Consider the following 13,671-nt stretch of genomic DNA (forward strand, 5'->3'; position numbering starts at 1 on the left):
TATTGCATCTTTCAAGACTTGTATGACGAGACCGTTGTCTAGAGCATGAGGCCAACAATATTGTTCCAGTAGTCCTTTTGCCTTCGCATCAATTAAATCCAAGTCGACCAAGTGTGAGTGGCGGTTCTTGATTACTTGTGGTAGCGGTTATGGACAGCAACCGGCTTGGGGGAATTCAGTTCCGCAGCTTCAACTTTGTAAATATTCTCTGTAGACACATCTAAAGCCACCGTCTTTGCAGCGCTGGCACGGCTTCCCCTTATCACATCGCACCCTCCGTCGCCGACACATGTCGCACGGCTTCTGTCGCATGGAGAACACGTGCACCCTTGCTTGGAAAGCCGCACTGGCTCCAGCTGAGCCGCAGCTCAACCCACTTTTGACGCAGTTCTGACAAGGGTCATCCTTATCACATTTAATCTTCTTTGATCGGCAGTGACCACAAGGTGCCTTCAACTTCTGGTTTGATGTGGGTGAAGGGAAAGGGACTGATTTTGTCCTCTGCGCTCGGCTCTGCAGCAGAACGTGGGCTTCACCCCAAACCTCCTTCCCAGCCATCTCACAAGCAATATCTAGCCAGAGTATCATCCGCAGCTTTTCTTTCACGCAGCTCCACTGCACGTTATCTGAAACATACATAACCTCAGCCAAGCTCTCGATGAACCAGTCTCTGCCTGGTCCATTCCTAGCTGCTATACCGCCCATCATGAGGATCCACAGAAACAGGATATCGCCATGTTCCAGAACTGGCCAGGTGTCGAGAAGCTTATTAGTATCCAACTCTGATTGTAATGCCTTTGCCAGTGTTTCAAATGGAGCTCGGACGCCAGAAAGTGGAAACGTCACCCCGATACTGTAAATACTTGTCGCCAGTCGACAGACTTCGGATATAGCTCCAAGTCCTGTGCCAGTAATCCTCCCTATGCTCATCAAATGATACTGAACTAGATTGCGCTGGTCGCAAATTGCCTGGGGCCTGTATGACGAACTACGTCCGGAAACGTAGTCGTCAATTGTTGCTGTGTAGACTTTCAGTTCCTGCATAACTTTGCGGAGTTCCGGATCAAGATCTATTGTGTCGAGGAGCGTTAAGCGATTAGCTGTGTTAGTGATGCCAAGAAGAAAGTGACTTTCTATCTCATATTCGCTTTGACCAGATAGTGCGACGAACGGAAGAGGCGGAGGAGAAAGTAGCAGCGTAGAGTTTACTAGTACCCGGCTAAGGAAAAAATGTGAGTTTCTGATCCTGGATCCGGTTTGGGGAATGTTGCTTACTAGAATGCTGCGGCTGCAAGACCAGGCGTTGTAACCTGAGAAAGGCCACCCCTTAAGGATATTATTCTGTGAAGACCCATTTGATGCAACTGATTGGGTTCTCTGGCACTGTGGACATCCAACCATTGTAATCCTTGCAGCGGGGCCTGGAATGGAGACTGCTTGGACCACTGGTTGTCATCATGAAGCAATGGCTTTTCAACCATCATCAAGACTGCCAGGATGGTCGCATCAGCAGTTGCTCGAACAGGATCGTGTAGTGCTTCATTTATCGAAGTTATCGTGTCCAAGTAGTATTGTTTCAAATACGGTACGACCTCTTTGGTCGATGTCAGGCTAGCCATGTTGGCCGAGATCAGGCCATTGATCCTCTCGTGCGATAGGGAAGACAGTACTATGGCCTTGAATGTCGCCTGATCGTTAAGTGACATAGGAAACCAGTATTGGAGATACGGATTGGACACATTGCGCGACGGAAGTACACGAGGCGTCATGATGGCGAATCCTATAGATAAATGAGCCTTGTATCGACAGATACACACGATATAGAAACTAACGATAAGAGAGAGCCCGCCTCACGAGCCGTGGTGGAAGAGATGATGGGAAGATGTTCAAGGGAATGAGGTCCGCTCCGGGGTAGATACGAGTGATCTCGCCTGCAGAACCGGGCCATGTTAGCTGTCGCGTTAGCTACACGTCTGACGAGCGCGAAGCTGTACTATGATCGGTTTCTTCCTCCGTTTCCACAACACCAGTGGATAATGGAATATCGGAGGACATATTAACGTTGAAGGGTAGAAGATCACGGTCAAGTGTGGAACGCTCCATGAGCTCGAATGGAGGTGCATCCAATAGGGACGCTAGCATTTTATTGTGAATAGTATGGATGCCACTATCAAATATCATAGTGGGCGGGAGATCATTGAAGGATTCCTAAGTTTATCTCAAAGCCAAGATTATAAATGGTTGATCACGTGTGGTCATCATGGAGTATATTCTAACCTGTTATAACCAAGCGGGTTTGAGCTGAATACGAAGTTAGGCCGGAATCGGAGAAGGGCGAACTGAGCCGGCTTCCGACTGTCAGACACTACAAAGGTACTAGACTCCGCAGGTACGGTAGGTTGAATCATTGGCCAAAAAGGGACCACTGTTCACTAGGGGCGTAACTTTTCAATGTCATTCGTCTATCTCATCAAGACATAAGCAGGGGTATGTGAAACATGTATCGAATCAGTCGTCACCGAACTCATCAACACACTCAATCGTCGAAATCCCCCATTTCATCCATTCCCTCATCTCCTTCATCATCCAGGCCTTCGAATACCATGAACTTCTCGTTCTTAGCATCCGTTTCCTCCGGAACGACATTGGCATCCTGGACTTCGCAGTCCTTGAGAACGGATTCACGACCAATCCTAGCTCGTCGGCCAATGAGACAGCCGGTCAATTGAGCCCGAGACTCAACTACTGCTCCGTCCATCACCACGCAGCGAGTGAGTCGTGCACCACTGGAAATATGGCAGTTGGGCCCGATAACACTCTCCTTGATGACACATGTCGGCTCCACGGTTACATTCTCAGCAAGCAAACAGTCACTCTTCGTAACCGTGCACCGTTGGGCTACGCCCTCCGGATGGGCAACCTTCTGGTTATGCGCAAAAGGCGATGCTGCCTGACGACCAACTTCCTCAATCGATTCCAATTTGGCCAGCCGAAGTGATGTTGACAGAAGGATAGCGGAACTGTCAACTCGTCGGACAAATGGTGTCGATCCTTGTTGGACATAAGCAAGGATTTGAGGATGCTCCACAGAGTGTGAAGCCGCACTGCCGACCTTTGTAGAACTTATGTTGTTGAGGTCAATCTCATCCTCCACTAAATCACCGTCGTGACTTTTGTTGTCGTGCTGACTCTGATCATGGAAGATCTTATTCATCCCCAGCTTATCCCCTAGACCCTTTTGCCACCCCGACTTGGCCCAATAGCCGATAAGATCCTCACTCACTGATTCCAGCTTCCCCTGGTGGCGAGCTAGATCCTTGACCCAATACGGAAAGACGTAGAGATGCGCATCGCGATAACTAGTCAGCATCTTGACCTGCGCATACTTCTGCACTAATGCATGGCGCACAAGAAAGCCCTTTTCCTGTTCCATCCTCTCTTTCACAGTATCCATAGGCATTGACATGAGTAATTTTGATAGACCAAAGCGCAAGGCTGATGGTCCGTCAACGAGATGTGATACTACCGGAGCTTCATCCTGCCCTAGAGGCGCAACAGCCACAAAGTCGGTGGCCTCACCCTTTACACTCTCCTCACGACCTACTGTCTGATAATATACGGCAAGCCCGCCGCGACGGCCACCTTGCTCCCCACCCGGGCCATCAGGGTTCCCTCCCAGAGCTCCCTGAGTGACCAACCACGCCTCTAGTATAGATTCACCCGGGATATCACATATAAGGTCGCATGGAAGAAGGACGAAGTCTGTCTTGATGCATTCTTGAACTTCCGGAAGACGGAGTAATTCGGCCGTTCCCATGGTCATTTCGAGGTCTTTCGGGGCCACGACGGACACGGAGGGGGCAGGAAGCGATGTGAGATGCGGGTTTTGCTTTAGAGCAGCTTGAAGGGGGGCGAGGGAGGATGGGGGCGTAATTAATGTGATGTCTAATTCGAGACGAGCCGCAAATTTAGTCATTGAAGATCTCCGAGTGAAGCCGGGGGTCCATGTTATTTGTTAAACGCAAACGTACCTGTAATGCCTGATCGTTTGCAAAAGTCGATTGGATAGAAAACCATGGGCCTGTTCGCTATAGGAATGAGACTCTTCGGGTACTCCTCCGGGTTCGATGTGAAGGTGTTGAGAGAGACGCCGGGGCCGCATAGAATGAGGGCCTGAAAGCCCGTCGAGGGCACCGGAGCCGAAGATGGCATGGTTTCGAGACCGATAAACTCCGAGGGAGCAGACTGCGTATGAAGCGCCTTTGAAACAGACCACTCAATCACTTGGTTGACCCCGCGCCGCAGTAATGAGATCGTGGGGGTTTCGATACCTGGAACGCGACTGCGCTCTGGAGATGCACCTGTCTGTTGTGTCAAACGCTAGGTAGCACCAGGCTACTCAGATAACGCGGTCCGACTAGGCGCTGGGGGCTATATGACCGGAAATTGCTCGACGTGGTCCGTCGCGAACCAACTGATGCCGTAAATGGGAGCTGAGTTCGGGGACGATCACGTGCTGATAGCGGAATGAGTCAGGATCGGGAAGGCCCGACATTAGTTTTGTGGATCCCGTGCACGGTTCATCAACTATGGTCTTATGAGCTTCAATTCTATAAAATCCTCTGTTCTGAAACCATCTTTCATCAAGCTAAGAGTTTAGTATCAGTTGCGCCCTCTGATATAAAGAACGCGGACGGATCAATTTCTACAAAAGTTTTATGAGCCTACGTTTCACCCAAACCAATAGCCGCTTGTATGAGACCGTTATAGTCGTCCATCTTCTGCTCTCATAATACATGTTTGACATGGTAATAACACATGCCCTATGAAGGAAAAATTGCGTAAGGCTATCTTGCATCAGGTATTTCAGTAACACACTGACCTCCCATCAGAGAGGTCATCACTCCACAATTCCCAGTCCGGTCCCAGGCTACTTATTTCATCATCAGTCAGCGCGCGACGGGCATTGGCAGCTTCTTCAAACTCGTCCGGGGTCCGATAACCGCCCTTCAGGGCAATTTTGGATATATCGAAGATTGCCGAATTTGGGTCGGTGGCAACGCCATAGATTGTACTGCCCAATGCCCCTGCATCTCCGATGAGCGATATCATATTGGCCAATTGTTCCAAACCGTCAGAAATGTACGTGAGTTCGCCAAGAAAGGGGACAACCATTCAGACGCCAAAGATAATCTCCTCAACCATCGCCATCTTTTTCTCGGTCGAGGCCTTATCGGCAACTTAGACCACGTCGCCCATGTTTGCTGCCGCTTGACCCAGCGTGAACACGACGGTCGAGATGGTGAGAAGCACATTGTTCATGCTTCCTCCATTTGCACCAGTGGCCGACAGTATCTGGGTCAGATATATTGTCTCGGCCAAATTATAGATTCCTGGAAGTGCATCCTCGATGATCGTCTGTGGATTGGTCACGGTGATGTTATCAGCCGGTAGAGGGTAACCCTTCAGCACACCCTTGTCAGGCTAGCATGTCTTGCCAGATCCTACGCCCCAACTTGATCCGACATCTTTGTGCCCGAATTGCACCCAGTCCTTCTGGATTCCGTTGGTGGCTGTGAGGTTGGCCCAGAAGGCAGTAGCGTTAATGAGTTCGTAGTATATTCCATAGTCGTTATAAAGCTAGTCCACGTCAAACGGACATGTGGTTGTGAAAGCGTTCACGCCATCTTGGGCAAAGGTACACGTGAAGAAGGCATTTCCAGCACCCCCAGGGCTCATGTAATCCTCCAACACTCCAGAAGCCTCCTTGCGGATGTACTTCTGATACTCAGTACATTTGCCGCTGCTGAGATACTACTATTAGCTCGATAGCCCGTAACCAGATGGCATGGAAGTAATGATATGAATCACTGCGGAGTATCTTCGGCGAAAAAGAATCGCAAACCTGAACACCCTACCCATAAGTTGGAAGAGCGACGGGGGCGCTAGTGCGTCGGTACCCCGAAGGCTTAAAGCTATAAAAGCACGAAATGCTTGGTAGATCGTAAATGAGACTCTGGAGGTAGCAGTCTTATCTAGTCGAGTATATTCGTTCAGGCGGATGCGGTATAGCGGCCCACTCCTAGGCCTTATCAACACGGAGGTTCTGCCTAAAAAGGAAGTCGTGAGGCGCGGATTGAATGGCCTACTAGTATTCTTAAAGAGGAAAACGTGCCAGCGCACTCTCAGAGGTGAAATCGCTTCATGCCGAATTGGGTCAGCCACTATTGCTTCCGTAAACAAACAACCCCGAGACACCATCGCAGCGGTGCATGCTTGAAACACCTGTTCATCCCGTCCGTCGTTTCCGACTCCGATTAAAGCAACGGGAAATAAGCCTACAGAGCTATTCCTTCCCCAAACAACAATCAGCACCCAGCAACAAACTTGATTTAGGCAAACCTGGTGCAACGGGCACCTTCCCTTTTTGAAAATAGAACTCGAGGCATCTTACATCTGTATCCTTCAACCATGTATCTCGCATAATCATCACCCTACACATTAATACGAACACTCTTTTGATTGCTTTCCTTACCTACGTTAGATTGGGCCCCCGCGCCCGTTAAATTGAACGCCTGACGCTCTAGATAAGAGCGCCTGGTGCACCTTAATAGCGAAATGAACCCCCCGTTGCACTTTGATAACAGTGGAGCAGGCCCACTTCGAGTTCCGGGCTTCGACGGGATCCCCCTGGAGTATGAGTTTGACATCGGCCAGCGCTTTACTCACGGGGCATGGGAGGATAGCGAAAGGAAACCTTTTAGACTGACCGCACCTGAGGTTCATATGTTGCGTCTCATGGAGCGCATTACCGATAGTGAGAACTGGGACCAAGGAGTCTTTGATAGACATACGCTCGCCAAATGGCGTGCACAGGGAGCCTTTTGCGCAGACCGTAACTCCGATATGGATCAGGATGTTGACATGGACCTGATTACTACGAGAACATGGCTCTGGTGCGTTGCGGAGCTACAGGATAAGGCCAGAGCATTTCATGATACCGGTCATGTTGTTGTCCTCAATTCCGACTCTGGAGTATGTAAAGTCGATCGAGTCGTGACAGGGGCCCTGGTGCATCAACTTCAGGACGCACTTAGCCAACTACCCAAGTGTAGCGCTCATGACTTGGTAGACCCGTCACTTCATATGCTTATCTATGGTCGGACCATAGTACTCAGTCATGGTGGTCGGGTTACTCTTGAAGGGACTTCTAACCTGTATCCTCCCTCTAACCGGGGACAGACGGCACCAGTGCCAGATCATCCTCTGACTAAACTCGGTCCCTTTCCTCAAGCTTTCCATCATTGGAGCGATGAAGCGAAATGCCGACAATTCTCCTCCTGCTATCAATGGCTACCTTGCGACGTTGAATTCGCCGAGTCTTCGGGAACGGCGGTACGGATAACATCGTACATCAATAACCTCCACCCAATGAACATGAAAGCATATGCTTGCATTGAAAAGCTTATCTCTCTGGCTATAGGGCCTTGGAATGGCGTTCTGGTAAAAGGGTTTCGCGGTCGCACGCCCCGGCGGATCTATACATATGGTGTCTCTAATAGTGAAGTACCCCCATGGACAGAATACCCGCCGAAGGATCTACTGCCAGTTGTACTGTATCAAAAGATAACTCGATTAGACTGGGCGTCAGAAGACTGGGAAAGCCATTGTGACAAGGTCGAAGAATATCTTCGGCTACCAGATGTGGATCCGAAATATCGCGTTTTTCCACCAAAGCCCGATGATCCACCAGAGACCCAAGACCTTCTGGGTTACATGACCCCGGAGATGTGGGAATCTCCCCAAAGCGTCGAGAGGATAGTAAGGGCGAAGTGGAGACGACTTCATCGGTTCTCATACCCCGAGCCAGGCATCTCCTATACGTATGAAGACTGGAAAGAGGGTAAAACCGCCAAGCCAATCTTCGGTCCGTGGGAGTGGGAAGGTGAGTATGAGATGACTCACGATCATGAATACTACTCGGTGTCCTTGGAAGATGAGTTTCGGCAACAGGGCCTGCAGGTAATTGTGCGGGTCTTCAGTATCGACCTGACAACGAATGAACCCCATTATCCAGGGGATCAAGACTTCCATGTGGACGGCATGCTCAACGAACATATTGTCGCCACTGCCCACTTCTGCTATAGCTCGGATAATATCACTGAATCCCGCATTTCATATCAACAGAATGATGATTTGAGTCTGCAAAGTCACCAACCGGATCCCTTGTGCATTTACAAACTTTACGGTACACCTCCTTGCCCGGCAGTTGGCAAGGAGCCAAAGGGTCTGAATCTTCAAACACTGGGCTCGGTCGCAGTCACTAGCGGTCGACTTCTCGCTTGGTCTAATACCTTGCGTTATAAGAAGCATCCTTTCTCTCTTCTTGACCCAAGTCGCCCAGGACATCAACGGTGCGTCGTCTTGTGGTTGGTTGATCCACATTATCGGATCTGCTCGACTCGAAACGTACCCCCTCAACAGCATGACTGGTGGCGCAACGCCGTACTAGCGAACTCGACCTTGTTATCGACCCTTCCCAAAGAATTGATGGATATGGTAATGAATGAGACAGGGTCATGGCCAATGCATTTGTCCCAAGCCTTGGCGTACAAGAAAAGGTCGGAAGCAGAGAGGGAGGAAGCCCATGAAGCCCAGATGTCAATGTTTCAAGGATATTGTTTCTGGTATGAATTAGAATATCGCTGAGCGGCTGTATAGGGTATTTTCGAAGTTTGATAGCTCATTCATGCTTGGAGAGGGTTGTCCGTGGATTACGAGTATTTGCTTCCCTTCATTAAAGTGAATATGACATACTGTCTACCGGACGCGGAAATATTGCGCCACATACAATTGTAAATCTAGAATTCAATAAATAGAGACTTGATGCTGAGTACATTTCTCGACAACCGGTAATCTCAACCTTTCATTGACGGTGGCCGTGAACTTGTTAGCCGGATGTTTTTTGTAAATCCGAAATAGGGTAAGATGTAAGTTACAATGCGTGCTTCGCTCGCTCAAAGCCATACTTTTCATGTAGAGCGTATTTAGATTTACAAGTGGTAGGTTACGCCAATGATCTATTCGCAAATGCCGAAATTGCTAATCTTTCCAGCAGATGTTATTCAGCTGTAGAAGATTATACATATATACAACACTCCGCAGGCCTAAGAGATAAGATTCATGATAAGTTGTCTACTTTCTATTCAAGAGCGACGGTTGCAGATCAGTTGCTAGGGCTATTAGTAGCAATAGAGCTTATACACATATCATACCTGCTAATATGGTTGGTCGCTTTAACTTTGCATTGGGATTGCTTATACCTGCTTGCCATCTACACGGCCCGTTGCTCGATAGCGACCGCTGCTATGCCCACCAAGGCCGACCTCTGGCTTCGCGTAGCACTCCACACACTTTAAAAATTGTCTGGGAGAGACTGGACCACAGATCCTTTCTACCTGCCTTCTAATTGGCATGGTCAATGCGCTTAATCGGCCTTCTCCGATTCCGCGGTCGCTATATTAGCCGGCGTTAATGGTAGCCGCTACCGTGCCTGTACTTGTAGCCTGAGTCATAAATCTCGGTGATCGAAAGGGAACAGCCAACGAGTAAGTCAAACACCTCAATCTCCGTATCCTGCCTAAATCATAGGTTAGTTCTAGTTTTAACCTCGAGCAGGAGATCTGAAAGGTCCATGAGGTAATACGAGTCCCATCAGCCGCCGACCAATTTTCCGTTTCCGACCCGCGGACATTCAAGCTTTCTCGGCATTCGGGGAGATATAGCCCCGGCCTCGACTCGTTTCAGTTGATTCCTCACACAGAACCGTGGAATGAAGCAACGGAAAATTAGCAAGACAATAGAAAGTGGCTTCAGCGGTGCCGTGACAGGAACAGCATGTTGCATGTTTTTGGGGCCATTTACTTCGCAAGGCATCACCGTGACAAACGTCAGGCCATGTGTCATGTATGCGCCTTTGTTTTGTTTCACCGCATCAGCCACATTTCAACATGCAATGCGAATGTTGATTATGTGTCATAGTGATATTCTAGACGGGGGGCTAATATGCCTACCACCCCAGGAGAGAGCCTCGTGTGGGTTCGGGTTCCATCAGATCAATGTTTTAGTTATTGATCGTCATTGACTCATCGGTTGCAAAGTGGGGGGATTCCCGCTCGGAACCCGATCAAGGTGAATCAGGGTTGCTTCCATTTCTTTGCTCTTATCTCCGGTGCCAAGGGCCGTGGTTGGCCCACCGCGAACAGACACTACTCAGACCACACTTTTTCTTCTTTTTCTCCAGCAGAGAATTTTGTACGATGTACGATGAACGGAGTACGCCCTCCGATCAGGCATCGGTCTGGCCAATAGGAGGATTTATGGCCCCCACCACGCTGCCAGTCATGCTGTGACAATGGCTGTGAAGTTAGCTCTTAGGGCTGCAAACAAACGGGGGCGGTTTGCTTTTCCCGTGGTCCATGTTCCAATAGAAGCTTCTACTAAGGGCCCGCGGAGGCCGTAAGCACCGACTCGCCGTGTCGTCGCAATCATCAGTTTCTTAAGTCCGAATCTTAGTTTCGAAAAGCCCGAAAGTTCTGCATGGTATTTATCTCCTTGGGTAGCTGCTACCCATCGCTAAAGATGTTTTTCTTCACAATATCGAAATTAAGCTTCCTACATAATGGAGAGCGCAAAACATAGTGAAGCGACGTTACAGGCGCAATCTGTCGCCATAGACGACAAGAGTCTACGTGAAGATGTACACACCCCACCGGCAGAAGCGCCAGTTACAAAATCCGATGAAAAGCCCGACGAGCAGAAGTGGCTCACAGGCCTCCCTCTTCTGATGGTCATGACGGCAGTCACGCTGGTGGTGTTTTTGATGTTATTAGATGTGTCTATTGTGTCTACAGTGAGTCTACTGATAACAGTAATCGATGTAACTTTTGTTGTACGATACGAGAGTACTGACAGTTCAGGCTATTCCTCATATCACGAACCAGTTCCATTCGCTTGATGATGTCGCCTGGTACGGTAGCGCATACACAATTGCGAGCGCATCGCTACAGCCTCTTACTGGCAAATTCTACGGCAACTTTGTTCAAAAATGGACCTTCCTCGGCTTCTTCTCGGTTTTCGAACTAGGCTCTCTCATCTGCGGTGTCGCTACCTCATCAAAGATGCTTATCGTTGGACGCGCTGTGGCGGGCATGGGGTCTTCGGGTATGGTCAACGGCGCGCTTAATATCTTGGCTAGCATCCTACCTATGCATAAGCGACCCATGTTCATGGGATTCATGATGGGATGTGAGTACTTCACTCCCAGCTACAAGTGATAAAGGCTGACACTGGAGTAGTTTCTCAACTGGGACTAGTGTGTGGTCCGCTCATCGGTGGTGCATTCACCTCATATTCGACATGGCGTTGGTGTAAGTGTTACTCCTCGCCCATTTGTAGAGATACGTCTAACCACAACAGGCTTCTACATCAATCTTCCAATTGGTGCCCTGGTTGGCATCCTTCTAATATTTACCAACATTCCAGAACAACATGCCAAACCCAGAGCTGCGGAAGTCTTCCGGTCGGTGATTCTCAAGAAATTCGACCTCTTCGGATTTGTCCTGTTCGCACCCGCCGCCATTGAGCTGCTGTTGGCTCTTCAATGGGGCGGCAGTCGGTACCCCTGGAATAGTTCGACTATCATCGGTTTGTTTTGCGGGTCCGCTGCGACATTCGTCGTCTTCGGTCTCTGGGAGCGGCGCATGGGTAATGATGCTATGATCCCGGGACAGTTAGTAAAACAGCGCATTGTTTGGAGCAGTTGCATGACCATGTCGATGATGTTCGGAATGACCATGGTTATGGCGTACTACCTACCCATCTACTTCCAGTCCGTGCGAGGCGAATCCGCTCTCATGAGCGGTGTCGACTTGCTGCCGAATATTCTATGCCAGCTGGTCATGGCAGTGCTCTCGGGTATCCTTAGTAAGTGGCCAGCATCTACGCCCCCTTAATTTATACCACAGATCCCTAACATCCCCCAAGCCGGCAGATTAGGATACTATCTCCCATGGGCCATCTTTGGCTCCATCATGACCTCCATCGGCACTGGTCTGCTGTCAATGCTCTCCCCCACCACCTCGACACGAGATTGGGCCGGCTTCCAAGCCATAGTAGGTCTTGGACGCGGCGCTGCTACTCAAGTAGTACGTTCACCCCACATCCATCGCCCACTGGAAACCCCCAACTAACAAATGATGCCAGCCCATGGTCGCCATCCAAAACGCCGTAACCCCCGCTCAGATATCCCCGGCAATGGCCATCCTCACATTCAGTCAAACCTTCGGCGGCTCTATCTTCCTCGCCGTCGCTGAGGTCCTTCTCACCGCAGGCCTGAGAAAGAAGATTCCCGAGTACGCACCGAGCGTCAACCCCGAGACTGTCATCTCAGCGGGCGCTACTGGATTCCGGGATGTCGTTCCAGCCAAGGATCTTCTCTCGGTGCTAGTTGCGTATTCGAAGGCGATTGACGAGGTATTCTATCTGTGTGCGGCGCTTTGTGTGGTTCAATTCTTCTTTGTGTGGGGCATGGGGTGGAAGAATGTCAAACAGGGGAAGCAGGAGCAGGAGAAGAAGTCGGGTGGGGAGGGTAAGGAAGTGGTTTAATTGCACTTTTGTTTTCTGTGAATTGCGTTGGGTTCCATTGCATGGTTTTGCGGTGTTACGTTAGACTATCATAGAGTCATAGTTGGCTTGATTAGCGACTGGTTCGTGTTAATGATAATTATCTCATCTCATGCTTGGCATTGTATGCTTTTGCTTTACGTAGATGCAACCCGGTAAGGAATTTGGTCAATATTGTGAAGGACCAGACTCCTGGATGTGTAAGGCTTCAAGTGTCATAGTAACAGAAATGTCACCACGATCGCGATACTACTACATGATCGAGATGGAAAGTAAAAAAGAGACACACACAGAAACAGAAATAGAATCAGTAAGCATGTAAGGTGTTAACAATTCGCAACATTGTTGTCAGAATTGACAGAAGAGCCTTAGAAATAAAACGAATAGAAAGACTACTTGTTCCAACCTCAAAGGCCACTGAAATCATTAGACAGGGATATACTGCATGTTGAACCCTGTGCTAGACAATCGACCGTGAATAAATAGAAAATATTTAGTAGGTCTGAGCAATGGCTCCTAGTACTAGAACGATCGGACCTAAATTGTCCATGGCATCAGGATTGAGGGTATTCCAAGTACCGCACTGATGCATCTCAACAATGCTGTGACGTACCTGTATATGGACTCGTGTTTGCTTGTTCAGTCTGATGAAATGGCCTGGCCTCGGCAATGGCCTTGATGTTACCCCTTGCTCAAAGCACCTCTCATTACGATGGTTCAGCCTAACCCAACATGACTTGTTCTATCATAAGAAAAACCCTATTTTCAGGAATTCAATGACTGCATTTGCTAGTCGCACCACCTGCAGCTAGCTGTTATAGCAGGACATTGTCCAAAAACATAGTTCAGTCTTGTATCCTACTTGTAATCTTGTGGGGGATCTTTATACTTATGCATAAGATACCTCAGAGATGACTTCCAATTTTCAAATAAATCCATCGATGGGATGCGAAAGCAGCACATGGACAGAAGTGAAAATGATTATTT

At 49.1% G+C, this 13,671-nt stretch overlaps 5 protein-coding genes across 5 annotated transcripts; 2 read left to right on the top strand and 3 right to left on the bottom strand.

Annotated features, from left to right (window-relative positions):
- Nucleotides 1-189: 189 nt before the first annotated feature.
- BO79DRAFT_237317 (Zn(II)2Cys6 transcription factor domain-containing protein) lies at nt 190-2,181 on the bottom strand (the record flags this gene model as incomplete). The annotated part of the gene is made up of 4 exons (XM_025684679.1): nt 190-1,219; nt 1,276-1,780; nt 1,833-1,931; nt 1,995-2,181. The coding sequence occupies 4 exons, from the start codon at nt 2,179-2,181 to the stop codon at nt 190-192; spliced, it is 1,821 nt and encodes a 606-aa protein (XP_025540448.1).
- A 259-nt stretch (nt 2,182-2,440) lies between these two features.
- Nucleotides 2,441-4,431, bottom strand: BO79DRAFT_193853 (translation initiation factor eIF2B subunit gamma). Its single transcript, XM_025681004.1, has 2 exons — nt 4,032-4,431; nt 2,441-3,945 (listed from the first exon to the last, which is right to left on the bottom strand). The coding sequence occupies exons 1-2, from the start codon at nt 4,210-4,212 to the stop codon at nt 2,537-2,539; spliced, it is 1,590 nt and encodes a 529-aa protein (XP_025540449.1). The 5' UTR covers nt 4,213-4,431; the 3' UTR covers nt 2,441-2,536.
- Nucleotides 4,432-5,241: 810 nt separating this feature from the next.
- Nucleotides 5,242-5,717, bottom strand: BO79DRAFT_254365 (uncharacterized protein; the record flags this gene model as incomplete). Its single annotated transcript, XM_025686061.1, has 3 exons — nt 5,242-5,418; nt 5,509-5,640; nt 5,703-5,717. 3 exons carry the CDS (start codon nt 5,715-5,717, stop codon nt 5,242-5,244), a joined length of 324 nt encoding a protein of 107 aa, XP_025540450.1.
- A 901-nt stretch (nt 5,718-6,618) lies between these two features.
- BO79DRAFT_227817 (DUF4246 domain-containing protein) lies at nt 6,619-8,709 on the top strand (the record flags this gene model as incomplete). The annotated part of the gene is made up of 1 exon (XM_025683903.1): nt 6,619-8,709. One exon carries the CDS (start codon nt 6,619-6,621, stop codon nt 8,707-8,709), a length of 2,091 nt encoding a protein of 696 aa, XP_025540451.1.
- A 1,705-nt stretch (nt 8,710-10,414) lies between these two features.
- BO79DRAFT_237319 (MDR family MFS transporter) lies at nt 10,415-12,666 on the top strand (the record flags this gene model as incomplete). The annotated part of the gene is made up of 7 exons (XM_025684680.1): nt 10,415-10,420; nt 10,688-10,912; nt 10,980-11,307; nt 11,358-11,429; nt 11,479-11,985; nt 12,046-12,206; nt 12,265-12,666. 7 exons carry the CDS (start codon nt 10,415-10,417, stop codon nt 12,664-12,666), a joined length of 1,701 nt encoding a protein of 566 aa, XP_025540452.1.
- Nucleotides 12,667-13,671: the final 1,005 nt, after the last annotated feature.

Source organism: Aspergillus costaricaensis, assembly GCF_003184835.1.
Source record: "Aspergillus costaricaensis CBS 115574 unplaced genomic scaffold BO79scaffold_13, whole genome shotgun sequence".
Lineage (NCBI taxonomy): Eukaryota > Fungi > Ascomycota > Eurotiomycetes > Eurotiales > Aspergillaceae > Aspergillus > Aspergillus costaricensis.

Excerpts from the sequence above, each read along its gene's own strand:
- BO79DRAFT_193853 (XM_025681004.1), bottom strand. The coding sequence starts at position 4,212 with ATGCCATCTTCGGCTCCGGTGCCCTCGACGGGCTTTCAGGCCCTCATT. Across the intron at positions 3,946-4,031 it reads CAAACGATCAGGCATTACAG|ACATCACATTAATTACGCCC; the intron begins GTACGTTTGCGT and ends GTCTCGAATTAG.